Source organism: Uloborus diversus, chromosome 5 (assembly GCF_026930045.1).
Source record: "Uloborus diversus isolate 005 chromosome 5, Udiv.v.3.1, whole genome shotgun sequence".
Lineage (NCBI taxonomy): Eukaryota > Metazoa > Arthropoda > Arachnida > Araneae > Uloboridae > Uloborus > Uloborus diversus.
Genome location: NC_072735.1, coordinates 12662188 through 12689972, shown reverse-complemented (window position 1 = coordinate 12689972; position 27785 = coordinate 12662188). Strand labels below are relative to the sequence as shown.

Here is a 27785-nt window from a genome sequence, read left to right as displayed (position 1 = left end):
TTGCACTCAAATGAAAAAGAAACTAAAGATCTAAATTTAATTGAAGATATTTTAGACACTCTCACATGCTCCAAGTAATGTTTGCATCAAATTTAATCGATTTTTTTTTTTTGATAAAACAATTGAGAAAACCAACGTTTTCCTATTCTTGCATCTGAGGAAATAGTATTAAAAAGTGGAGGTTTTTCGGTCACGCTTCAATGCTATCATTTTCAATGAAAGCGGTTAGGACGACCCTTTAAAATGACAGACTTAATTCTTTAAATGTAAAAAAAAATATTTCAGCAAGTATGCTACATTTTCATGCTACGAGTATCGAATGTGCAAGATACAAACGAATAAATGATGAACGAAACTTGCTTGAAATCATTCGAACTTAAGACTTTATTCCAAACAAGCAAGTTAAAATTCCACCATTACAATGTAATTTTTGAGAACCCCCTTTATACCTCTCGTGAACCCCCAGTGGTTCGCGAACTACCGGTTGGGAACCGATGCACGGCATCATTTAGGAAAACCTTTCAATGAAGGCTTACCTAGGAACATAGTTTGAGTAAACGTATTTTACTTAAAACTTAAAATTATCTGACTGTTTAAATTTAAATTCAAGATGTCATTTTTCTTCCCTTTTCTTTTTTTAAACGTTTCTGAGATGGTTTAGTAATAATATACTACCATTTAAAAATTATATTGAAAGAATAGGTGTTTGAGGGGGGGGGGAGAACACACTCACGGAGACTAGTTAACAATTTAGTTAAGATTTTAATGCTGGCTCCCTTTTCTGCACAAACATGTGATATTTTAAGGATGCAAGACGACGCACGACATGTAGCTTTAAAAAATATCTTAAACTAATGCATCTAAAGTATATATTTCAAAAAACATTTAATGTATACAGAAGAAATGTGTAAAAAAAAAATCTAAAAACTGCATTTGTCACATATCCATTAAGTACGTCACAGTTCTTTTTTCAAAAGGTAGCATAATTATGTATTAAACAAAGATTCTGTAACGTTAGGAAGCATATATAATCTTAGGAAAAGGAATCCTAAAAGAACAATATTTATTCTCAAGACATTGTATCCCGTCAAGGAAGAAAAAAATATATTTATTTATTTTTTTGCTGAAGTTTAAGTACCAAGATGGTTTTAAAAGCTTTTAAAATATTATTTTGCTGCTGAAACTACTTTAGTTTTTTAAGTGCAGATCAGACTCTGCGGTCTGGAAGCTTTTAACTCGCAAAGTTGTTTGAGCAGGCGGAAACTTTAAGGAGTAAATGCTTTTTTACCGAAACGTGTTTGAAAGTAGATCATATCTCAAAATATCAGTTTGCGTTTTCGTCAATAATTGCGATTCTTAGATATGGGTATGCTTTAATCAGCATAGTTTAAGTAGTTACAAATACGTTTATTGGAATGGATTTAAGATACTATGTACAAATATGTACTTGTTAAAATGTTGTGAAAATGAAAAACAATGGCTTGAGAGTCTTTTACATTAAATGGAATGGTTTTTAACAGCTTTCGATACTTCTTCAGACAAGAGACAAGCATTCTAAAAGAAAATTAAAAAAATAAATAAAAATATATGAAATACACCGCCAGCTCAGTCATTTCTAGCCGAGGACTGCAGTTTCGTGCTTATTAGCACTCATCAGCCCGGCATAGGAAAGTGTCTGAGCTGGAGATGGAAAACCTCTTAAGGAAGCCAAGTGTGCGAAACAAACTGGTAGCTAATATAGAATTAGCAGACCAGACGAGTGACCGAAGCAATGGTTCGGTTCAACTCGAAGATTGAACGCGAGGCAAGGTATATTAAGTAAATTAAAAGCTGGCGGTGTATTTCACGTATTCCTGCTTTAACCCTGGCTAATGGGCGGTAATTTACTGAATATAAATAAAAATATAGTTTATTTTCATAAAAACAGTACGCAGATAGCAAAAAAAAAAAAAAAAAAAATCCGACGGGCAGCAAGGAATAATGTCCAATAACAGCAAACATTTACATTTACAACTAAGCTTTAGTTTCACTATTTTGTTGCAATGTGTCTGTTAAATCTGTTTAGAGTTATATCAAAATATGCTGCTTTTACCAGAAGGGTATTTAACCCTTGAAACGTTTTACCAGCGGCTTTCAACCCATGGGCTGAGGACTACAAGTGGGCTGCGGGCAGCAAGGTACTACGCCGTGGACACTGTTCAATGGTCAAAAGATAAGAAAAACCTTGAGTTTTATTAGTTTTTTTCCCAAAATTTTCAGACTTTCTTATTTCTTGGGTATTTTCCTATAAAAGAAAATATGAATTCATTGGATGCAAAACGCTAAGAAGGAGAATTACCTAAAAAATTTTAATCAGTTTCAAATGAAGAATACTCGTTAGTTGAACATTTTATAGAGCAGAGTCCAAAATCACGTTTTGAACTTACACCATTGGTCCCATCCTGTTATAACTTATGGTTTCCATCACAATTTTAACCTATATTTCGTAGCTAGTGGGTCTCGAATTTTTCAAATGCAAAACCGGCGGTCTATGCAACAGTAAAGGTTGATACACGCTGAGTTATATGATTAGCAATTGTTAAATAGCTGATTTAGTATTTTATGCTATTTCAAGTCTTGTTTTAGTTCATCTAACTTTTAAGGTAGTCAATCAGTCCAAACTAAAAGTTATTGCAAGTTGCGAAATATGTACAATGCGTATGCATGTACAAATTACGAAATAATGTACAATGATAAATAGTAGTTGATGTTCATTTTGTGTAATGCGGGAAAAATTTTGATCCCAACCATATATGTGATATAACTAGATGCACAACTGCGAAGTAAAAAGCATTGATCGATTTTGATTGCCGAATCTTGAATTAAACGGGCAAAAGCATAGCGTACGAGAACGCAACGCTGTTTTTGCATCCTATCGGCGAACCCCAAAACTCATTTGTGCGCATGTACTAAGCTTTTGGGACTCATGCCTGTCTAATAGTAAGTCTCGGTAGCCCGTGGAACCGGTTTCTAGTTATGTGTCTAGTTAATACTACATCTATGATCCCGACAGTGTAAAAAGCTGCTGTAATTCGTGTGCAGAAAATATTCCAACACATAAAACAAATATAACGTTTTTAAAGACAATGATAATTAAAAGTAAATAAAAGAACATTTCTTGCGTTCGCATAGAGCAGCTGGTCGACCGCGATTAACAAGTGTCTAATCAGGAGCGCTGTACTAGAAATAGAGCCGCTATATAGATAGGCCGATGCATCAGCTTAAGTTTAGCCATTTTGGATCAGATTTTTCATTGTTGCGCAGCTAGGGTTACCACAGCAAAGTTTCGGATTTCACCAAATTTGCCGAAAACATTATTTTATTTAATAAACAATTCACGTGCCACTAATAATTGCTTACAGTGAACAATCACCATTCGCGATAACTCGCTAGAAAAGACAACCTCTCAAACACGCGCTCCGATCCAAAATGGCTAATCTTAAGCTGATGCATCGACTCGTATATATAGGAGCCTTAAATAGAGCTGCCGGTTGATGAAAACTAATGAAATTATCCTACTGTCTGATCCTACTGTCTCAAAAACTAAAAAAAAAAAAAAAAAACAATTAAGACAGCTACTGTCTGACCATGGATTGTATGGAAAGACAAACATCCATTTTACAGCCAGAAATGGACGAATCTTTTATTTTTTACCAATGTCAGCTGTTGCAGAAGTAGAGTTTCATTCAAATGAGTGGAATACGCGCATCAAATTTTTTCTTTTCCCCTTTATTCACATAGATTCGTCTTATCTGGACATTTGAAAATTCCATGCAATCCGTGGTTGGACAGTATGGACACTAACCACGACGTCATCAAATCAACTGCTGACGTCATCAATAAACCAACCGCGGTCGACCGGTAGCGATATTTGAACGTAACCACTAGCTCCAGTCACAAGTTAAACTGACACTGCAGAAAATTTCAAAACAATGACTTGTTGTAATAAACAAAAATAAGTTCCTCAAGGCATTTGTAAAATTTAAAAAATGGTTTATTTTGGACATGCATTGGTTTATTTCGGACATGCTTTGCTTTATTCCTCTTACCTTTTAGTAAAAAATAAAACAAATAAAATAATTTTAAACAAACGTATTTCACTAACAAGAAAGTTGCTGAAAATTGAGCATACCATCTTTGCCACACATTAACAACTGTTTTATAACATAAAAAAAAAAACTCATAATTTGCCTAAACTGCAAAATCTAAGCACGAAGTTTTCACAGAACAAAACAAGATAAGTTTCCCACACACCGAGATCAATTTTCAAACGTGTTAAATTGCTTTCAGTTAGCTTTGGTTACACAATCACTTCAAATATACGTTTTAAACATTTAAAACGCATAAAAAATAAATATATTTTCGCCAGAGATGTAAAAATAACTTAATTTATGGCTTTAAAAAATATCTCATGGTTAGAATTTTTCGTTTACGTCCCGTTTTCAAAGATATTCTCGGAAGTTCTTCGATCCTTTCCAGACTAGTTCAGCCGGAATGGCGCTGACTTCCTGTAAAATTCTTTCCGTCAATTATTGAAGAAAACGTGGAAAATGTTCGGAAACCTTTTCTTTTAGGTATTTGAAGAAGAATGGTGGGTTTCTGAGATTCTTGAAATTAAAAGTGAAAGCAGTGAAGCTAGAGCCACTAACTTTTCTGTTTGTTTTTGCTGACCGTGAATCCGTCAATCCTGAAGAATTTAAAGATTGGCTGTCAAACCTGCTCTATTTTTTTTTTTTTTTTTTTTTTTTTGCACACCTACATGATTTCACAAAATGATCTAGTATTTTGCTTCTAATACTTGTTTTTAAAATTCTAATTGATTTTTGAGACAGACAGGAACAGAAGGATGTAAATTCCAAAATTAAAAGATGGGAGCTAACCAGTATAAATGGCAATTGAACCTCTCCTCTGTTTTGTGGCAAGTAAGTGACAGTACTAGTAGCACTAGTAGGTGCTGCTATAGAGCATGATTTAGAAAAACTTTTCTGTAAAAGCCTACCTAGGACCAAATCTTTAAACGTGTTTTACTCAAAACTTCAAAATGTCCCCTAACATTGCTTTGCTTCTCGCTGTCCCCCCCCCCTGGCTGAACGGACGTTTTTTGAGTTTTGAAGTAATCGGCCAAGTAGTATTATTGCCAGGCTTTCATTCATGATGCTAATAAAGGTCCTACATGGCAATTAAAAAGTAAAAATAAATATTTTAAAAACAATATTTTGTTTAAGTTGAAGCGTAGCTCAAAGTGGAGTTTTTCATGTTAGTGCAGTTGAAGCAAAGTCTGCAAATTTTAAATTTAAATATTATACTTTAAGGTGTGGTATCAATTTGAAATATGGGGGGGGGGGATATGGGAAAATAAGAAATATATCCAGAACTTTGACAGAAAAAATGCAGCAATCAGATCCATTTTTTATACATATGTTTGTGAAAATTGCAACACCAAGAAGGAATTATGCAAATAAACTGAAATTCACAGGAAAGGTATAACATGGTAAGATATGCAAATGATTAGAATTACAGAGTCGTCGCGCATGCGTGCACCGAGTTACGCCCTCTGAACTGCGGCGCAGACTCTGTATAAAGGGCTGTAAAAGTATTTTGAAATCACTATAGAATTATCTGCCGTTGGTAGAGGTTTCTCTAATACTCAATATGCATCGTCCAAAACGCAGAGCGTCATACGAACGAGTAACGGAGTTCGAAAGATGTAGCCGCATGATCTGCATGCGTGAGGATGAACTTACGTATAGAGAAATAAGTGCCCGCACGTGGGGTATAGCCTCAACTGTGTTGCGTATTTGTAAAAGATGGACAGAGGACGATGAAATTTGCCGAAAGACTCGCGCCTGCCCACGCAACCGAACGACGCCACGAGATTATCGACACCTCACCCACCTAGCTGTGATGGATCGTATAACGTCTTCTCGTACGCTAGCACACCGTTGGAGTATGGCTACAGGTGTCACACTTGCTGCATCCCCGGTTCGTCGACGTCTGTTGCGCCAGGGCCTGCATGCAAGGATTCCCCTACGCAGGATTCCCTTTACATTTAACCATTGTCACTTCCGGCTTCAATGGGCCCACCAACACACCCAATTGCCTGCGAACCAGCAACAGGTCGTCTTTTCGGATGAGTCCAGATTTTATCTGCACTATAACGATGGACGTGTACGCGCCAGATTTTACATGTGGTAATATCACCTCCCAAAGTGAGTAATCCGACGCTATACCGGCAAAACGCCAGGCGCCTTGGTCTGGAGCGCTATTAAATATCAAGGGCAGTCCCATCTAGTCCGAATTACGGGTAACCTCAATAGCAAGAGTTGCTTCAGGGACGCTGTGACGCCGGAGGTACTACTCTTTCTTCGGAGCTTCCCTGGTGCGGTGTTTCATTAGGACAATGCAAGTCCATATGTCGCACGTAACGTACAAGTGTTTTTCGGTGCACGATAGAATACGCTACTTCCTTGGTCTGCCCGTTATGCCGATATGACGCCCGCCAAGAATGGCTCGGATTGCGTTGGTCTGAGACTCACCCATGTGTCTCTTCCGGCAGTTGGTACGGAAAAACCTTGGATTCAGATTGAAACCATATGGGATGATATTCACAATCGTGATATTCAGAACCTCTATAATCCGTTACCAAACGTGTATGGGCTCGTATAACTGCGCGGGGTTCCTACATTCGATATTAATTTACACCAGTTATTTTCATTTCAGGGATCTGTAATTTTGATCGTTTATTTGTAGCACTATGAGTAATATTTGCAATAAATTTGATCCTTTTCCAATGAGTCTTTCATGCAGTAGCAATTTTCACAAACATGAGTTCTTAGAAAATACCTTTTCAACCTCTTTTGAACTGTTGGGAGTTTTGTTAAATTCATTTTGAAAATTTTCGTCCGACGCAAGATTGTACTTGCTCTCTAAAATATCAAATAACTTATTGACCATTTTATTACTGAAACCAGAAGCTTAAGACTCAAATTATCAGATAATATAGTACTAACAGGCTTTTTGTTTTAAATAAATCTGTGAAACATGATTTTTCTCAGACTCTTGACAGCCCAATTCCCACAATTTTTCGAAAGTAGTTCCAAAAACGTCTTCTCCAGTTTCGAAATATGATTATCTAATCATATCATTTCGGAGATCTTATCTCCTATATTTTTAATTCGTGACTAAGGTAGCAACAAACAGATTTTTTATCTTACATGCTACTGTTTAAAGTTGCTTTCAGACTCGATACGAGTATTGTCGGCAGACTTCGTTAAGGTTCGTTTCAACATACCATTTCTGTAAGCTACTGTAGCACGTTACGTACTCTCACTTGTCTACTGGCCATATTTAATTAATATTACAAATTTTTGGATTTTTCTGGAACAGCAAAAGTATTTGAAATTATTATTATGTTTTGAATTTTTAACAAATTTTATTTTAAAAAAATTGACTTGAAATTATAATAAAGTATAAGAGTTTTCATGAATTACTGAGATTTTTTTCTCCCATCATCATATTTTTTTAAAAAAACAATTGTTCAATTTTCAAAGGTAATTGAGTTGAAGTTACAACAATATTAGAGATTTTCCGTGAATGAACCACTTTGTCAGGTGGTCCATTCGTGAAAACACCTAGCGGTTCAACGATAGTAGCTGCGTCATTTGAATATTCTTATAGGTGTTACTATTGTGACGAATCTAAGTGAAACATGAAGCATGGGGAATTATACTTGAAAAGGCACTCTTTTAAGTCAATGCTCACGTTTAATTGATCAGTGATATTCAAAGCGTGTTATAACTAAATGAAAATCTCAATAATTAGTAACATAATGTAATCCTTTCTGACCGATTTACAATATGATGAAAAAAATTTAACTACTTGACGACTCTGCAGTAGACTGTTTTCATACGAAGGAAAGTACTAAAACTAAAAAATAAATAAATAAATAAATAAATAAATAAATATATATATATATATATATATATATATATATATATATATATATATATATATATATATATATATATATATATATATATATATATATATATATATATATATATATATATATATATATATATATATATATATATATATATATATATATATATATATATATATATATATATATATATATATATATATATATATTCTGCTGTTTTGCTTCAATTTTACCAAAATATCCATTATAACTGACACTTGTTAATGCTAACTGAAAGAAATAAATTAACTCTCTCTCGTCTTTCCAGTACCTTGCTCATTTCCATTTTTGTCCAAGCGTTACAAAACCTTTACAGTCGGAAAAAAACCGTGATTTTTGAAATTCACCAAGATGTATTTAGCCATTTACTCGTCAGGTGGGTCGTCATTTATCCTAGACGAATATAACTTTCGCATTCAATCGCTTTTATGTTTACATATATGGCTTGTACATAGTTTTACTTTTAGATTAAAAAGAATATATCTGCTTGGATGGTTGACACTACTTCTAGTTTTACGATTTCAGAAAACTCGACGACATTCTGGAAAGACCAACAGTCCCGCGCAGAAAATCTGTTGTATGCCCAATCCTAATCATTGGGAGTTTGAAAAAACTCGGCCACACTTTTTGGTCCTCTTTACATCGTGTGTTTTAGGGTTGAATAACTGGTACAAAAAGAAATTGGGATGATTTTTATTTCCATCTTTTAACTTTAACGTTTTACATTTTTTAGAGAGTACTATAAATATACTTATTGGATTACATTTATTTCAAATCATCACTGACGTTACAAAAAAAAAAAAAAAAAACTCATCAGTTACAAAAAAAAAAAAAAAAAAAAAGAAAGAAATCCTAGTCTGATATCTATATCGAAGTCGTTTTTTATTAATGTCGTAATTTTGGAGTTTGTAGCGTAACAACAATGTTCTTGGGAGGAAAAAAACACAGAATGAGATCCCATCACTTTTTTGTTCCAAGAAGTAGCCCCTTTCCTTAAAAACTGTTATACTAGTCTGACGTAGTAGTATATTGTCGATTAGTCACCACTCCACCGCACTGTTCCGCCGTGTGCAGTAAACGGCAGTATCTGCAGAAATGAGTTTTTGAGATATTTGAAGAAACGTGTTTTGGATTCAATACTAACAATAAGGAACTTTTGGAATTAGACGTTTATTTCGCGCGCGGAAACCAAATAAGCAAGTTTGTGCAATAAAGCTAACGGACAATAGATGCAAAAATGCAAAAAAATGAAGTGAAAAATGAATGAAGTGAAATGAAGTGAATGCCTTTTACCTGCCCAAGGCAGTATTCCACTCGACAAGACAACAGCCACAATGCAGGAAATACATCGCCAGCTCAGTCATTTCCAGCCGAGGACTGCAGCTTCGTGCTTATTAGCACTTATCAGCCCGGCATAGGAAAGTGACTGGGCTGGAGATGGAAAATCTCTTAAGGAAGCCAAGAGTGCGGAACAAACTGGTAGCTAATTTAGAATTAGCACAGACCAGACGAGTGACCGAAGCAATGGTTCGGTTCAACTCAAAGATTCAAGGCTTTTCTATGCCGGGCTGATGAGTGCTAATAAGCACGAAACTGCAGTCCTCGGCTGGAAATGACTGAGCTGGCGGTGTATTCCATGTATTTCTGCCTTAGTCCTGGCTAATGGGCGATAATTTACTGAACAGTCACAATGGTTTCGGAATGATCTGAGTAGCCAATAAGCTTGTTTAACAGACGGTATGAACATTCACATAATACTCTATGATTACTTAGTGAATCTCATTTAATTTCAAAAAATATTTAAGAGGATAAGAAAATTAACCAAAGTATTTTTGGAATCGTTTGTTTCATGTATGATAGATTTTGTAGTGGTTGTGTACCGAAGAATAAAAATAAAACCGTCTTTAAAACAAAGTTGAACAATATCAAAAGCAACTTGTTACGAAATCATTAAATTTAAAATTTCAGTGGCTATGGGAGGCATAAAAGCCTAAATCAATGAAAGGATATTGCGTCTTTTAAATTATTTCAAAAATGTAATACTTCAATTCTTAATCGCGAAAGGCGATTAAATTTAAATTTTCTTGCGTACTGTATTTGCATTCATATTTCAAAAATATTTCTTCGAGTTCGCTTAAGCAACTACTATTTTTTTCTCTTTTTCTAAGCATTTATTAGAATTGCATTGCAGAAGAGTAAAGACAGTTTTTTAGAACAACTAATTTGTTTCGCTGAATTTGAAATTAGAATATTCAGTTGCTAGTAGAAATAAAAGATAAATGAAAGAATATAAAATACGTTTTAATGTTTTGAAGATATACATATGTAGTTTCGTTTTCTTCAATATATTGGTGTGTGTAATTCATTTCTGAACTGTTTGTTTTTATTTTTTGTTTATTCGATTAAGACGAATACTAATTACTACAGCGTGTATGAGAATTAGCGCTCTATATTTAAATAGTTTATTTTACACTCATTCATTTGGGAATCACACATTGCAGTTTATAAACGGCGACGATGAATAATATTCTTTTTTTCGAATTTAATATACACAATATATTTTTACTAGCTTGTGTATGAAAATCCTTTCAATCAATAGCATTTGTTAACGTGTGCTCATGGAATTTAGAGATACAGCTTTTTTTTTTTTTTTTTTTTTTTTTTTTTTTTTTTTTTTTTTTGCTTCCTTTCACAAAAAAGGAAGTATTGTATTCGCGAAAAAATTTTCACTCAAAAATCGACCTTAATTTCCATTTTGCTCACCCCCGAATGAATATTGAGCATTTTTTTTTTCGACTCGACCACACGTGGATAAGAGCCTAAGAACGTATAGACACGCGAAATATCTATTTTGACGATTCCCGAGTTAGTTACAACGAGTTTTCTCGTGACGTCTGTACGTACGTATGTATGTATGTGTGGATGTGCGTATGAGCGGATGTGCGTATGTGCGTGTGTATGTCGCATAACAAAGAACGGTATGTCCTAGAACGTTGAAATTGGTACGTATACTCCTAGTGGGGTCTAGTTGTGCACCTCCCCTTTGGTTTCATTCGGGTGTTTCTAAGGGGGTCTTTTGCCCTTTTTTGGGGGAAAACCATAGTTAATTTCGATGTAAACTCAAGTGGTGTTACAATTTGGCGGACACTTGGCGATATATCGTCAGTCTTTTGATCACCAAGTTTTGTCGCAAACTTGGCGACAAATTTGGCGGGTTTTTTTTTATCTGGTTTTAATTTGGCCACTGTTGGTGATATTTAGAGAGTATACTATTGAATCACAGTTAAATTACCAATAATGGGAAAATGACATTAAATTGGAGTAAAAGGAACACACATTAGCTTGTTTTTTTCGAAATTAATTATGCAAGGTTTATTGTAACGCATAACTAAAATATTTTAGTCTTTTATTTTAAACTTGTATGATTTACAGTTATACCCCAATTTTTGAACTATTATTTTCACAAATATAAGTTACCGATATTATGTGTAAATTGTAAAACAATAATAATAAAACGTTCTTCCATTGGAAAATAAGATAAGTAATTAAGAAACTGTTTTCTCTAAAATGTGTTACATCATCTCGAATATTCATTATTTCTCCGTAGGGTACACCAGGGCATGTTTACGCGGATTTTTTTCAGTGAATTTTCTAAATTTTATATTGTAACTTAGGAAATTTTAGACATTGTGGTTTTATAAAGCAGTTATTGGAGTCAAAATTGGTATATTCGATTGTTGCTCAGTTTGAGTTTGTTACCTCTAAAAAAAATATTTTTAGTTCAAGTTCGTTGTCCAAACTTTTCCCGGACACGGGGCACGTTTAATGCAAAATAATTACATAAATAATCACGTCATAATATTCTGTTTTGAAAAAATAAACCATTTTGACATTAATTTTACTGTATGTTTGCTTAAAGTTATTTTAAAGATGTATACGTCATTTCCATCCTGCCATGATCATTACTATTCTTCCAGAGTCATTACCGTCCTTGCTACATAATTGCTTGTCCTCAAATTATTAATGTTCAATTTTTTTAATAAATGTACTTTAAATAGTTAGTTCTATTAGTATTTTAGAAAGCATATTTACTTTAGGTTATAAGATTTAATTTGAACGAGTGAAAATTAATGATGTAATGCATTCAGTATATTAAAAAAAAAAAGAATCTCAAAATTATTTTTATTTTATTAAAAGACTTAAAATGATATATTTCTTTTTACTTTCTGTCAGGATATTACTAGTACTTAATTGTAAACCTTAAAACCATTTTTTGTAAATGGAATTTCTGCATGGTTTTTTAACATGGGAATGTTATGACAGTTTGTTCTTTCTACAAACTAAAGCATCATTATCTTCAAAATAAGTGTACATGTTCAATGAACCATTGTAGTTTTACCAAGATACATATTTTGTCTTTCAAAAAATGTGAAATTGCATCCTTCCCGAAAAGTTAAAAAATTAAAATTTCAGGATTTCAAAATTTTACTTTGCAGGAGAATGACCCAAATAGAAAGAAAAGAAAAACGTCGATTTTGCCTGTATTGATAGGCAACATGGAATTATTTTACACCACCCTTCAGAAAGTTTAGAGAATGATTTTTGAAAACCTGTTTAATTGCTCGGTTTCATTTTTTGCAATCTATACCTATCATTTGAAATAAATTTTCCTTTTGTTATATTTTTAAGGGGTCACAGTACCTTTCAAACATTTTTTTAAAATTTAAGTAAATTTTATATTTCTTTGAAATCATAACATGCATACTCATTTCTTAATCAATAATTTATTTTCAAAATTTAAAAATATTGCTTACGCTTTTTAAAGATTCAAAAATGAAGGAAATTTCAATTTTTGAAATCCCTAAGGCTTTTTTTTTAATTTTTGCACTTTTTTTTTTTTTGCTAAACGATCACTATAATCATCTCTAAAAATCTCTGCATTCATTTGCTAATGAGTTTATTAGAAAATTTTATGTGATTAATTATGCAAAAAATCAAAGTTTTTTTTTAAATTGGTTTTTAAAGGTTTAACATATTCTAAGCATTTGAGTAATTTATAAAATGCTTATTCAATGCACAGTTTTGTCAAATATGTTATTCCAATTGCAAAAAGCATTACTTTAAAGCTGTATCTTTAATAGAAAAAAATCCTTAGAGATTCTAATGACATGAAAACACAAAAGCACCATCATCGAGAAAAAGCAGATTAAAGTTTTTTTTTTTTTCTTTTGAATAAGAACACATAGCGAGCATGGCCTAAAACCACTCATAACTTTTTAAATATTTGAACTAAAGCAATGAAACTTTTTCCCTGTGTTCAGAATAGTTTTTAATTTTGAAATAAGCAATAAAATTTTTTTTGATCGTTTCATCATTTTTGAGGTACTGTAACCTCTTAAAGGAAATAATTCAACTTTTTCCATATTAATTTTTTGATTAATCAGGTTTAAAACACAGCTTTAATGCGTTTTTTACGGAAATATGCCAGTGACAAGGAAAAGTTCTTTTGTGCGTACGTCAAAGATACCTTAATGAAAAATATCATTTTTAAAAATATTATACACACGAAAAAAAGATTGATACAAAATATATTTTACCTCCTCGAACATGAACTTCTCTACCAACAATTGACCCAACACTGTTAGCAGCCAAACACTGGTAAACAGTATCGTGAACATCCTGGCGATAGTCCTGCCTAGAGAAGGGTGGAAACACCAAAGTACCATCTGTCCTCATATACCTTAGTCCTGGTATATCACGAGCATTACCACCGTCTCTTGTTTGCCAGCTTAGTCGAGGAACTGGAGTACCATCCGCGTTGCACCGCAACTCAGTCCCACTACTATTTGAAAATTCTACTCGGGATGGGGGTTCAGTTCGAAACACAGGTCCTCTGTGATCCTTCCTTGAAGTCTCGCATATACCTGGATGAGAAAGAAATGTAATGAATGCTTTAGTTTCACTAGAATAAAATAGATAATTTGAATTGCAAACAAAGTAAGTAACGATTTAAAAACATCCTTTTCGTGAACATATGCTTGGAAAAGCAGTGTACGCGGACATAGATCGTTTCAGGAAAAAAAATGAACATTTGTCAAATATTAATGGGGTCGTTTCCAAAATTTTAAAAGTATTTTTTTTCTGAAAGAACATGCTTAAAAACATAAGATCTGACCATGTTTTAAATAATTTGTTTATTATTAAAAAAAAAAAAAACACTTAAATCGGTATGCTTTCATTGTTTCTACTTCTGCCGATGACATCATAAATGACGAAATGCCATTCACAGAACAAAATATTTAATTCGCATCTTTATTCACGTGTATTGGCAACGATACGTTTCATAGCAAGCGTAGAGCGCACTTTTAGTTCGCTTCTTGATTATCATAACGTGGAAACGCGATAGAAAGATTCGCCAAAGAGCATCCTTTGCGACGTCATCAAGACCATGCCTTGTTTGAAAAATCAGACTTTTAAAAAGAATAATAAAAAAAATAATGTTGGGAAAATGAAAGTATTTTTTGGGTCGATGTTTTTTTTTTTTTTTCCCCTTATTCTATCAATTAAAGTAACAAAAAGTACTACTTTTGTCTGAAGGAAACAACCCCATTACGGTTATTCAAAGTAACATTGAGCATAACCAGATAACTTTGCACTATTTCATATATTCATAAGGATTTATTTTTAGAACACATTGTATAAACCAACAATGCTCTCTTCGAGAATGTTGAGAAATAAGCTTTCCACTCTTTAAAAAAAAAAAGAGTGAAAGAGTGAATTATCTCACTAAAAAAAATATTATAAAAGATTGAAGTATGGAACTCAACAAATTACACCTTTCAATAAATCTGAAGTTATCATTAGGTAATCCGTTCTGAAGCTGTTGACATTTTTCTTCCATATTCCAATATTCTTGAAATACTAAAATAGATAAAAAGCTTGAGATGCTGTGGAGTACAAAGGAGGAGTTTTGAAACTTTTAGAGAATTTATTTGAATTCCTTAAAGATACACTACTGCAATTCAAATAACTCACTGGGATCCCATAATTAAACGACTCTCCTCTACATTTGTCAAGTGAAACTATTGCTCAGAAAATTTTGCAAATGTTGTGCACAAATATTGAAGGTAATATTTTTTTTTTGTTGTTGTTGTTGTTGTTGTTTGCGAAAGAAAATCAAAATTCCGTTATCGAAACGCTCATTAATAAAATATATTACTTACCGTTCATCAAACCTCGATCCATGTAGCATTTGAAACATTTCGGAAATCGTGATAATCCAGGAATTTTATCTGATCTTAACTGCATATCCCAACAGGTTTGTAGCATTTCTCTGAGCTCAGTGCCATTAACTGTAGAACATGTCATCTAGTGATTCAAGACGGTAGGTAAAAATGATTACCGTCATGCTGAAGATGTCTTGATGCACGATTCGTTTTAAAGCCATATTAAATGTAAAATGCATGCGTAACTCATAAAAATACACCCCTGGTGGTGAAATTTTGAACTAGGTTTTATTCTCTCAAACAAATTCTCACCCCATCATTATGTTGTACACGCAATTTCGTTGGTTTCTGAGTAACAGTTTCGTCGCAAGGCAACTTTAAAGTATATCGTTTAATTATAGACACCCCGTTTCTGCATGCCATTTCTAAAGTGGGTCAAAGTTACCTTAAATGGCAAGATAGCTAAAAACCATACGAAAAATTATTTCAAATAGGTTTAATAACGTTAATTTCTCAGTCTTGGATACCTATATAATAATGTAGGAGAATTTCTTCTGTTTTATACTAAACAATACCATGCAACTATTAAAATTTGGGTGGGGCAGTTTAAATGGGGTCGATTCCAAAATTTCAAAAGTATTTTTTTTCTGAAAGAGAGCATGCTTAAAAACATAGGATCAGACTATTTTTTAAGTAACTTGTTCAAATTTAATATTTTTAAAAAAATACTTAAATCGGTGCGCTTTTATTGTTTACATTTCTTGGCGATGACATAACAAATGATGAAATGCCATTCTGTGTTGCCACTCACAGAGCTAAATATTTAATTTGCATCTTTACTTACGTGTATTGGCAACGATATGGTTGATAGCAAGCGTAGAGTGCAATTTTAACTATCATAACGTGGAAACGTAGTAGAAAGATGCGGCAAAGTGCATCATTTGTGACGTCATAAAGACCACGTCTTCTTTAAAAAATCGGACATTTAAAAAAAAAATAAATAGAAAAAAAAACTGTTGGAAAAATGAAAGTATTTTCTGCGCCCTTGTTATTATTATTATTATTTTTTTTTTTTTTGCTAATTGTATCCAATTCAATGACTAAAAGTATTATTTTTGACTTAAAGAAACCACCCCGTTATAGAAACTGTGATTCTAAGACACACTGATTCATTGTATTTAGGTTAGCACATGCCTTAAGATTGCGACAACGACACAAAAAAATATAAACAAGCTCCAGTGCAACAGTGGTACTATAGAAAGAATGCAACAAAATACTGGAAAAGATACCGGAGCTTTACGTCAAAACAATGAAAATACCGACTATATTGAATGAAAGTGAATCTTTCACGCTCCGGAGAGAGATGAAAGAGAAATATAATCCCAATAGATGAAATGTCTACTAAGTGTGAAAGGATGCTTCTTAATGGACAGAAAAAGAAATGATGACACTGGGAAAGAACTGAAATATATGTCAATAAAACATAAAGTGAAGAACTGCTGAAATAAAGGACACTTAAAACGGATGAAAAGATATTTTGTACCACAGCCTTTTAGTACAATCCAAAAGGATAAATAGTTCAACCCAAAAGGGATAGAGGGAGATTGCTATAGATATGGGTTGAGGTTCGGAACCCGCTTAAAACAATCAGTGTTGTAACTATGGAGATTTACGAGAAGTCAGCTCCTGTACTTCCTCTCAGTTGTATGTGATACTTAGCATATTACACGGAATTGAAGTTTTTTTTACGTTTAAGCTTTGAAGACTAAAGGGCTTCCTCACTTACCATTATTTTTTTTTAATGTAGCCTTTGGAAAATTTCCCTCAGAAAATTGAAGCTGACAGACCTATTTGTATAAGCAGTTAGTCATTATAACGCTCTTATTGAAGCAAGTAGCATTTTGGTAAAAATTCACTTATTTTGTACGCAGCTTTTAACTCCACTCAAAACGAGGGAACTAAGTTTAAAAAAATACAGTAATTGGTATGGCTGTCAAAAAATACTAAAAGCGAAATATCGTTCATCAAAAATGTTTCAATCCAGCAAAACAAATTATATGAAAGCAAATTATTTTTATACCATATGGAAATACATTTTTCAAAACTGAAATATAAAATCCAGTTTTTTTTTTTTTTATTTTAAGGAAGCCATAATTTTTGTTTTATTGTTGAGATGTAGTGCTAATTGGATGAAAGAGGAAACAAAAATAAGATATACAAACGACATCTGTTTAAGTATTCAATGCACGAATTCTCTTCTCATAAAACAAGGTAAAATATTCCAGAAAAAGCATTATTAATTGATAAAATATGTAAAGTGAAATAGTTTTATTTCAATTTTTGCGATTGCTTTTATTCAAGCTGAAACAAACAAAAGAAATTCTCAAAAACACAAAAGTTTTCAAACAGAGAAAAATATAACTCTGAGCTCATAAATAAGTAAAGTAAATAGGAAATAAAAGAGTAAATAAAAATCAATTTTAAGTGAAAATCTGACAACAGAAGAGTGATATTTCTTTTCCCCCCCATTTCCGACGTGACTAGCGGATCAACACGTGATCTGAAAAAACGTGACTTCAGTGTTTCAGAGTTTTACTTTTTACCGTTAGGAATATTTTGTTGCTCATTTCCCGTTGGAAACTTTTGGAGCTTGAATGGGAAATGCTTCGGAAGATTTCTTTTATGTATATTGGAAAAGACTGACAGGATTTGTTTTAAGACGCAATATTTCTCAGGAATAATAAATTATTTTGGTACACTGTAAGAAAATTCCGAAATGTCACAGGTTATTTACAGGTAACGTTACGTGCTTTCACGAGATTTCGCCAGTTTCCTGTGAAAAACAAGTAGTTTTTGTGAGAAGTATCCTAAACTGTTACAAGTTTTGTGAATTTAAGCTTATTACAGTTGTAAAAATATTTTTAGCTTCGAGTTTTAAGTTATGTTCATATTACTTATTAAACATTTTGCTTACAGTGATAGTACGTTTCTCCTAAATTAGCCGAGCCGCTTACGAAGGCGAAATGCACTCTCTGGATACTTCTGTTTTTGCAAACGTTAAAAACAGTTAAATTGTTCGTTTTTTTTTTTTTTTTTTGAGCAATCACAATGCTTATTGTTCTCACTTGACGGTTTTGATGTCCTATGATTTTATTTTCCCCCCGCCTCCCTCTGCAGCACCACCGTCGACCGGCCTCCTGATGCTCCTCCTCTAACGAAAACCGTCTCCAGGTTGCGTCCAATCCTACACACACGCATACATACACATACACACACACACACACACATACACACACACACTTACACACCTACACACACACACATACACACACCTACACACATACGCACACACAAACACACATATCCACACACTCACACAGACACAAGCACACACGCCTACACACATAAACACACAAGCACACCCATACACACACGCACACACACACTCTCGTGATTGCGAAAAACATAATTTGAATTCAAGATGTCAAAATTCAAATTATAATAATAATTTTTTTTTTTTTTTTTTTTTTTTTTTTTTTTGCATTTCTGCCTTGTTTTTAACCAAATCAGCTAAAATGCTGTAGAAGTTTTCCGGGTAAACCAGGAGGGTGCTAAGCTAATACTAAATGCATCTACGTTTTCTTTGAAAGTTTTAATTTAATCCAGAACCATGACGAACATTTATTTGAAAGGTTTCTTATTTCTTCTGTAATATTTCTAGGTTAATTTCAGGAAAGAACTGACTGCACTGAGTGCAACTTTTCTGTTTCATGCTATCTATGTTAAAGGCAGAAATTAGACTCCTTAGCTGCTCAATATTTTAAAGGAAAGTCCGTAATATGTGTTACAATGTACATGCAGTGGGAAAATACAGATAGATCTACACAAAATCATATTAATAATATTATTATTATTCATCTCTTTACTAATAATAAAGCTGAAAGTCTCTCTGTCCGGATCTATCTCTGTTTGTCAGGATCTCTGTGACGCGAATAGCGCCTAGACCGTTCGGCCGATTTTCATGAAATTTGGCACAAAGTTAATTTATAGCTTATGAGCACCTCGAAGCGATTTTTCAAAAATTCGATGTGGTTCTCTTTCTATACCAATTTTAAGAACGAAATTATCATAAGATGGACGAGTAAATTACGAAATTATCATAACGTGGAATCGTAACACGGTCACAAGTCAATTGGCGAGATTACATTATTTGTAAATATAGAGGCAACCAAAAGACGTTTTAATTTTCTATTACTGGCAAAGCCGTGCGGTTACCACTAGTTTATATATAAACCGTTTGAGAACTTAAAACTTTATAATTATGATATACGTCACTCTTAGGTTAACCATGACGATTGTTATATGTACTACTATTGCATATACGGTTATTACATTTACATTACAAATCAGTTTTTGATTTTTTTCTTTATATCAGTGAAAATGTTTATGAAGTTAATTTTGTTGTTGTATTATTCTTTTCATTATGTATAAAAAATGTTACTTACAAAAAAAAAAAAACGTGTATTTTCGTTGCATTTTCTGGCTACTGTTGCTTTAACTCTCATGACGTTAGTTTGAAGGTACTGCCTTTTTAAAGATTTAAAACTGTTTTTTTTTTTTTTTTTTTTTTTTTTTGTCGAATTTATTAAATAAAATTAGGAAGGATCATGTGACTCATATTCACAAATTAGAAAGGCAAAATGCTTGGGTGTTTTGAGATAAAATAATGCTTAGTGCAAAGTGATGTCAATACGAAATACTTTTTGCTGAATAAGTTAATTTTCTCTCAAAAACTGTTTGAGATTGTCATTCGTGCAACACGTAGCTCTCTTTTCCGTAAAAATCTACGTAAATGCAGTTGTGACGATTTATAATTTTATTGAATAATGACAAAAGAAATTTCAAATTGTTTTGTTTTGAACTTTAAATGATGGTGAACCTAGATCGTAATTACTTGCAAATAATTAAGAGAAAAAATATTTTACTTTCTTTTGCTCAGTGTATTTGAGCTACTAATAAAATTCTTTTTTCACATTAACTTAAAACCTAGGAATCTTAAATTTTTCATTTAACTTTTTTTAAACCATGAGTTAATAACTTTTTTATTTCGTTTTTAATAAGTCCTTCATATTAACTTCCTTCCAAATGAATTATTCAATTATTTTTGCAAAAGAGAAAGGAAAAATATTGGATTTTCTGAAATCAATTTTATTTCTTTTTTTCAGTTTATTAAAGCAACTAAAAAGCGTGAAAGAATGTAAATGTTTAAAAGTCGGATTTTAATAATTGCATTAAACGGTAATTAACTTGGAATTATTTTTTAAAAATAAACCCTGCATTAAAATTTCATTTTTTCTTTTGCTTAAACTTGCTTCTTGTTTCAACCAATTTTTGTTTTTAAAATTTACTTTATTCCATTTATGAGTTGCATTATTAACTATTTTTATTCTCAAACTTATATGTATTTTGTCTTCCGAAAAAAAAATTGTTTTTTTTTTTCTTTTAGTTCATTGTTTCAATATTTAATGGGTAATCTTGCGCATAAATAAATATTTTCTTTTTTGAAATGTAAAGTAAAGCAATTGACTTGCTTGTTAATTGAATTTTAATGCCCTAAAGCGTATAATTCTGATATTTTTATGCTCGGAATCTTGAATAAAGGAAATTATGTAACAAGTCAGCTGTGTGACTAGTTGGGCATTGAGTTTTAGACATGCCTTTAAAAGCTCACGTTGTATAAGAGAAAATCACATTATATATACAGGGTGTCCTGAAATAGACTGACTGTATTCAAAAATTTATAACAGGACAACGGTTAAAGAAAAAAACAACAACAATTTCCTGAAGAAATTCATGTTTGTGATTGTCCGTAAATGTGTTTCCAAGAATTCCAAATTTGAGTTCAAAATTTCTTTAACAGATGGCGTTTCTTATAGTAAGCCTGTAGGTCAAAAAGGATAAATTGAAATGTACCGATTTTTTTTCTCTGGTTACGACTTGTGATTGCAGCCGACGCGACGCGACGGTAGGTATTTTGAAAATAGTGTTATTTAATTTTGATCAATGAAAACATTTTTGAAAAAAGTATTTTGTAACTTTCAATCTTTTTTTTTTGCTTACTATCTGCAGCGCCATATATTGGAACATTTTTGAAATAAAATTTGCAACTCTGGAAGTACGTACAGTACTCCCAGTAGGTAATTACAGTATACAATGAGTAAATTACAGTACGCAACATGTATGAATTTCCTGCTGGATTTTTTTACTATTTTTATCATTAACCAATCTACTGTTACAAATTTTTGAAAACAGTCCGCCTATTTCAGTTAGTGAGTCCTTTTCACCATGTGTATATATATATACATATATATACACTAGCTGACCCAGCCACGCGTTGCTGTGGCAAAGAAGCTGGATTAAAATTAAACTTTTACTCATTATTTTAATAGAATCAAATAAATATTTTTAATAGAGCTTAAAGTAGTATAGCCGATTTTAAAACATATGAGATTGATAATGGGAGTGATTCAATGTAAAAACGATTCACAAATGTTACTGGAAAATTATGGACAGCTGATGTGGCCAATTTCTGCTAGTAACATGTCATGCCAAAACCCGGAAAGTTTTCCGATAAAAGTTAATAACCTTCCTGAAATCATCTCGGAAGCCTCTTGAAAAATTCGAAGATCTTCCCGTTTGAAGTTAGTCGTGCTTCTGGAACTTTAGTGTACACTTAGGAAGGGATACAAAAAAAAAAAAAAAAAAAAAGCTTTGCACCTTTCTGATTTATTAAGGAACTTCTATAAGCAGTAATGCAAACATAGCCAAAGCTTAGTCAGAACTGCAAGCAAGTATCGAAAATTTTTACTCAGTAAAGTTTCAGATTTTTTTTTTTTTTTTATTTTTTTTTTACAGTGCAGGCTGAAGAAAGTACTTTTTGAATTCAGTAAGTACTAACTAAATTTTCTATGGAAAAAGCACTATACTTACGCTTAGTAAATTTTGTAAGTATGACTTCCGCAAAAAAAAAAATAAAAATAACTTGAAAGTGATAGTAAATATCGAAACTAAATGTAAAATAACCGAATGTAGAAACTAAGCGTAAACCACCATACACTTTTAGATTCTACACTACATTTTATTCGCCTCAGCTTTCTCTATAGTTTGTAAACAATTACTTCTTTACAAAATACACTAACTAAATTAAAAACATATAAAAATTAAATTTTTTCAATGAAGTAGATAACATTGACTTCGAACTATTTTTTCTATTATTTGAAAACTGAAAACTGTCTAAGCACTAAGCTGTGCACAATGTTCTTGCTTTACCATTCTTTTGCTAATTCGAAAAGTATGGTAACTTTCCTCGTGTGAGTAGGCGATATATGGTTGCCCATAAGAGAAATATTTATGTTTCAAGTCCAAGCCGAAAGAAGACATTGTTCGAGCTTGAAATCTATATATGGTCTTCGCAAAAGCTAAATGAATCAAAAATTGAGGCCGTTCAAATGTGTTTGAAAATTATGACGCTATTAATGGATTACGTGGCAACACAAACATTTTTCCTTTAAACTTTCCCGACAAAATTGTTGACTTTTGATGAAGAAACGTGTACCGTTGCGTAATTTAGGTGGGTTTAAATGGCGAAAAAGAATAAATTGTTGAGCCAATTTTCAACCGGAAATCGTGTAGTCGTATTCCTGGTGTATCCAGGGTATTTAAAAATTAAGTTGGAATGTTTACTGCTTTGTTTTCATCGACAACTGTATGGGCATGTTCAGCATCAATGGGGAGCTTTTTTTTCAAGCCGTTAGTAATGGCTCATAATTCGCAATAATTGTAGCAATGACAGCGTCATTGCTCTGTTGTTATACGTCGCAAATCAGTGTTAACTAAGTCGCTGGCCCAACTATCAAGTGACGGCATATCATAATAACTAAGTGACAAATTTGAAATTGAAACGCAAAAACCTTCAGTTAAAACTAAAGCTTCATATTCATCTCTAGTGTAAAATCTGGATTTGAACATTTGTGTGTTTGTTAAACTTTATGAAATACATCTTCAAACGTGAAAGTTCTATAGTTTCTCCTTAAAAAATAATGATTGTGTTGGATAATATGTCGTCAAAATTGTTTTAAACAGTTGACGAATACTGTTTCTCCTTATGTCAAACCTGCATTAGATAGTGTCAACTCCCAATTACTTTGTGTGACCAATAAACACAATTTGCGACATGCATCGGGATATGTATTTGACAGTCGACAATTGACGATCCACAAATATTCCTGTCTGTTCGGGAATGTTTACCGAAAACAAAACTGCTACAAAACCAGCGCGATTACAGAGGCAATTATGATTAAAAAAAAAAAAAAAAAATCTGGGAATAGACTCTCAATTAGTTCACTTTTCGTCTCAACGGCAGTGTAGAAATTGTCTGGCTATTTGTTGTACTGTATATTTTGATACAGTTCAATTTCACCGTTTCCAATACTCAGCAATTGCTTGGAAAATACTTGTGCGATTAGATTATTTTGCGTTTATACTCGCATGTTCATGGCCAATCGCATTATCTCGACATTACGCTATAAAAACGATTGTTTTAAACATGTGTTAATTTCATCGGAATAACTGGTAATGTCTGCCGGAAGACCCCAGACAGTATTCAGATGATTTCGCCTAAAAGTTTATCGTTGCCGTTCAAATCTTGCACAATCCTAGGATGTGCTTAGAATGAATGCTTTTACTCACGAGCCATAGTACACTTATAAGAAATTTTAATTTCACTCCTCTCTTGCAACACTACAGCCATACCATGCTTTTTTTTCTTTAATGTTACACATTGCGTTTTGTTTGTTATGAATATCTAATAGGCAACTTTAAAGCTGAATGTGCTTTTCGTCTACCATCTAAAAAAAGTAGCAGCAATGCCTGACGATGCAATTGTCACTGCAATTTTCTGTTTCGAACGTATCTTTGCAAGAATTAATGATATTAAAAATTTCTTGGGGAACAAAATAAAGAAAATCGTTGTTTTCCGCTTAAATTCATTAACCTTCCTGAAATTAACCTGGAATATTTTTAAAGAATTTAGTAGTCTTCTTGGTTGAAGGCAGTTATGATTCTGGCACCTTCAGAGAAGCCTAACGCAGGTTTAATACAATAGCCTGGAACATTCCTGCTTTTATAAAAAAGCTCTCAAAGCATTAATACACGCATTGCCAACGCGAAGTCAGACTCTCAAGCAAGAAGCTCGAATGTAACTCCTCTGCAATTCTTGCAAAGCTTCGTGATCCAGATATGTTTTCGCACTTATTGGGTGTTGAGTCAATCTGGACGAACCGTGATCACACCAAAACCGATACACCTATTAAATACGTTTAGTTAACCTTGATACTGGTTGAGAAAAATACTTTTCACAACTGTGTGAAATTTGAAATTTGTTGCAATTCAGGGAAACGTTTTGAAAAATATAGTTGATTTTCTCAGGAAGTAAATAATAACCTGTAATATCCCGAAACGTTATATGGAAATTCTAAGCAGCATTTCTGAGTATTTTTATCATGGTGTTTTTAGCAGTAAGTCATACGATGTTCGAGTTATATCGATTCATTAACTTACACCGCCATCTATTAAGAATTTTTAGAACTAAACAATTAATTCACACTATTATTGCATAGTTAATATGAAATTTGCAAAAAAAATTATAAAAACTATCCTATCTTTTAAGTTGGACCAAATGACACATAGATATGAAATTTGAGAAAAATCGGTTGAGTAGTTTCGGAGTTTACCCCGAACAAACATCGTGACACGAGATTTTTATACATAAAGATTTTCTCAGGAAGTAAATAATAACCTGTAATATCCCGAAACGTTATATGGAAATTCTAAGCAGCATTTCTGAGTATTTTTATCATGGTGTTTTTAGCAGTAAGTCATACGATGTTCGAGTTATATCGATTCATTAACTTACACCGCCATCTATTAAGAATTTTTAGAACTAAACAATTAATTCACACTATTATTGCATAGTTAATATGAAATTTGCAAAAAAAATTATAAAAACTATCCTATCTTTTAAGTTGGACCAAATGACACATAGATATGAAATTTGAGAAAAATCGGTTGAGTAGTTTCGGAGTTTACCCCGAACAAACATCGTGACACGAGATTTTTATACATAAAGATTTTCTCAGGAAGTAAATAATAACCTGTAATATCCCGAAACGTTATATGGAAATTCTAAGCAGCATTTCTGAGTATTTTTATCATGGTGTTTTTAGCAGTAAGTCATACGATGTTCGAGTTATATCGATTCATTAACTTACACCGCCATCTATTAAGAATTTTTAGAACTAAACAATTAATTCACACTATTATTGCATAGTTAATATGAAATTTGCAATAAAAAATTATAAAAACTATCCTATCTTTTAAGTTGGACCAAATGACACATAGATATGAAATTTGAGAAAAATCGGTTGAGTAGTTTCGGAGTTTACCCCGAACAAACATCGTGACACGAGATTTTTATATATAAAGATATATATACAGATAGAGAGAGAGATGTGTGTGTGTGTGTGTGTATGAGTGTGTGTGCGTGTATTCATCCAAATTTTAACAATTTATGAATTTATTTTTCCAGTCACTTATACAGAGTGAACACAAATGATGGACTTAATTAAAAAAAAAAACATGTTTTCATAATTATTGCACATACTAGATTAAGTGATATAAGAACGTAAATATGCTATGACTAGAAACAAATCATAAAGCTTAACTTTTGATACCATTATCATATCATTGTGACATTCAGTGTTTTTGCATGTGCAATTATATGTTAATGCAAGTTGAGATTGTTCATTTGACATTTTGAAATTTTGTATTTCTAATGACAAAGGTCAGGATTTCTTACTCAATAATAGTAGAGCTTTTACAAATAATAATATTGTTCGTACAGAAGTTTCACGTATAAACTGGTTTTTGGTGTAGCATTTTATTCGGATATATTTCCAATGTTGGGAAATTGACAATCCTTATAGTTTTGCTTTGCATTTTTTCGACCAATGCCTGAGTGAGAAGTGTTTTTCTTTTAAACACTTTAGCAAAGAGTTAGGAAACATCTATTCACGTTCAACATGACTACCGCCTCAATTTTTTAACTATCGAAATATCCCCTTTCATTCATTTAGTTTGAGAAGAATGTATAAAACCAAAAGCGGAAAAAAATATTACCCTTTTGTTTGTTTGTGCAAAAAAAAAATGTATGTTCCCAGGCGTGCAATGAACGAATACATTAGTAAAAAAAATGTTGGAAACAAGGAAAAGTTTTCCTAAAATTTTCAGCTATGATTATGGTTGATTTTCGACCATTGGGCAAACAGCCATCCCCATAATTACTTCATTATGTAAGACTTTGTCATTCATAATGCTAACAAACCTTCCCTTCTTATATAGCTATTTTTTTATTTTCCTATCCCTATTATTTTTTACCCATTATCTTTTATCCTAATCCCTGTCTGTCGGCACTGTTTGTTTAGAAGTGAGATAAGCTTTAAAACCCTAGGAAGTCGGCATGGGCACCTGAGTTCATTCCCAGAATTTTTGAAGCGTAAAACTGGTACGTGTTAGCTCACTTGCCAGACCCCTTTTCTGTGATAGATAGGTAAAAACGAGTATAATATAATATTTAGTTTACCTTGACGTTATTTTTACAGGCGTTTCAGTTTATAGCGAAGTTGTAAGGACCAAATATAAGTTTCATCATAGTAAGTATTCCGTTAAAAAAAGTCTAAGTAATAATCAGTAAAAATTGAAAGGAAATCAAAACCATTACGTTGTAACCATAAATTTGCTAACTGTGAACGAGTTTTTATTTTTTTTATTTTTCTGACTTATATTACTTTCTGTTTCCACTGCTAATTGTCACCAAAAGGAAAGACTAGAACATGTAATTCAGAGGGTCCAAAATATGGGTCAGATCAAGTTTAATGTAGGCGGAATGTAACATGTCGTGTTGTAAGAATGTCGTAAGCGAAGAATTTCAAATTTATAACAAAGGGAATACCCTTGTCCCTTTGTTTCTTTGTATTACATTATATCGCTAATATGACTTCCAGACCGGAACCGCTGAGCTTAACCGATTCCATTTGTAAAAATAGTGGTGGAGAAATTAAGTTAAGCACTTGGAATTTAGTGTGGCTTAACCCCAGAGAAGTCGCGCTTCGGTCGATTCCCCGCCCGTTGTCAGATATTTCGCTCTATCCCACCACCCTTTATTCTAATAATGGGGCCAATTTGTGTAGCTGAAGGTCAGACTCTCCCCAGCCCACACTCTTAGTTCTGAGAATTTTCTTCGGTATTTCAAGGTTGCTTAGCTTTTGGAAATGTATGTTGGACATTTAGACCAATAGCGCGCAATCCTAGTCAAGTGTAATTTTCTCCCCGGCACTTCCTTTCTTCTGCTTTCGTCTTTTGGATCGCTACGACGGGGAAAAGACCGAAGCGCGAGCACTAGCGTAACAAAAGGAAACGTGACT

General features: G+C 32.8%; 1 protein-coding gene across 1 annotated transcript in view; it reads right to left on the bottom strand.

The window, feature by feature from the left end:
* The window catches only part of LOC129222448 (cell adhesion molecule Dscam2-like), a 327768-nt gene that overhangs the window by 125733 nt on the left and 174250 nt on the right, over positions 1–27785 (bottom strand). Inside the window, exon 3 of the mRNA XM_054856962.1 lies at positions 13618–13944. Coding sequence (XP_054712937.1) covers positions 13618–13944 — 327 coding nt within the window. The remainder of the gene's footprint in view (positions 1–13617; positions 13945–27785) is intronic.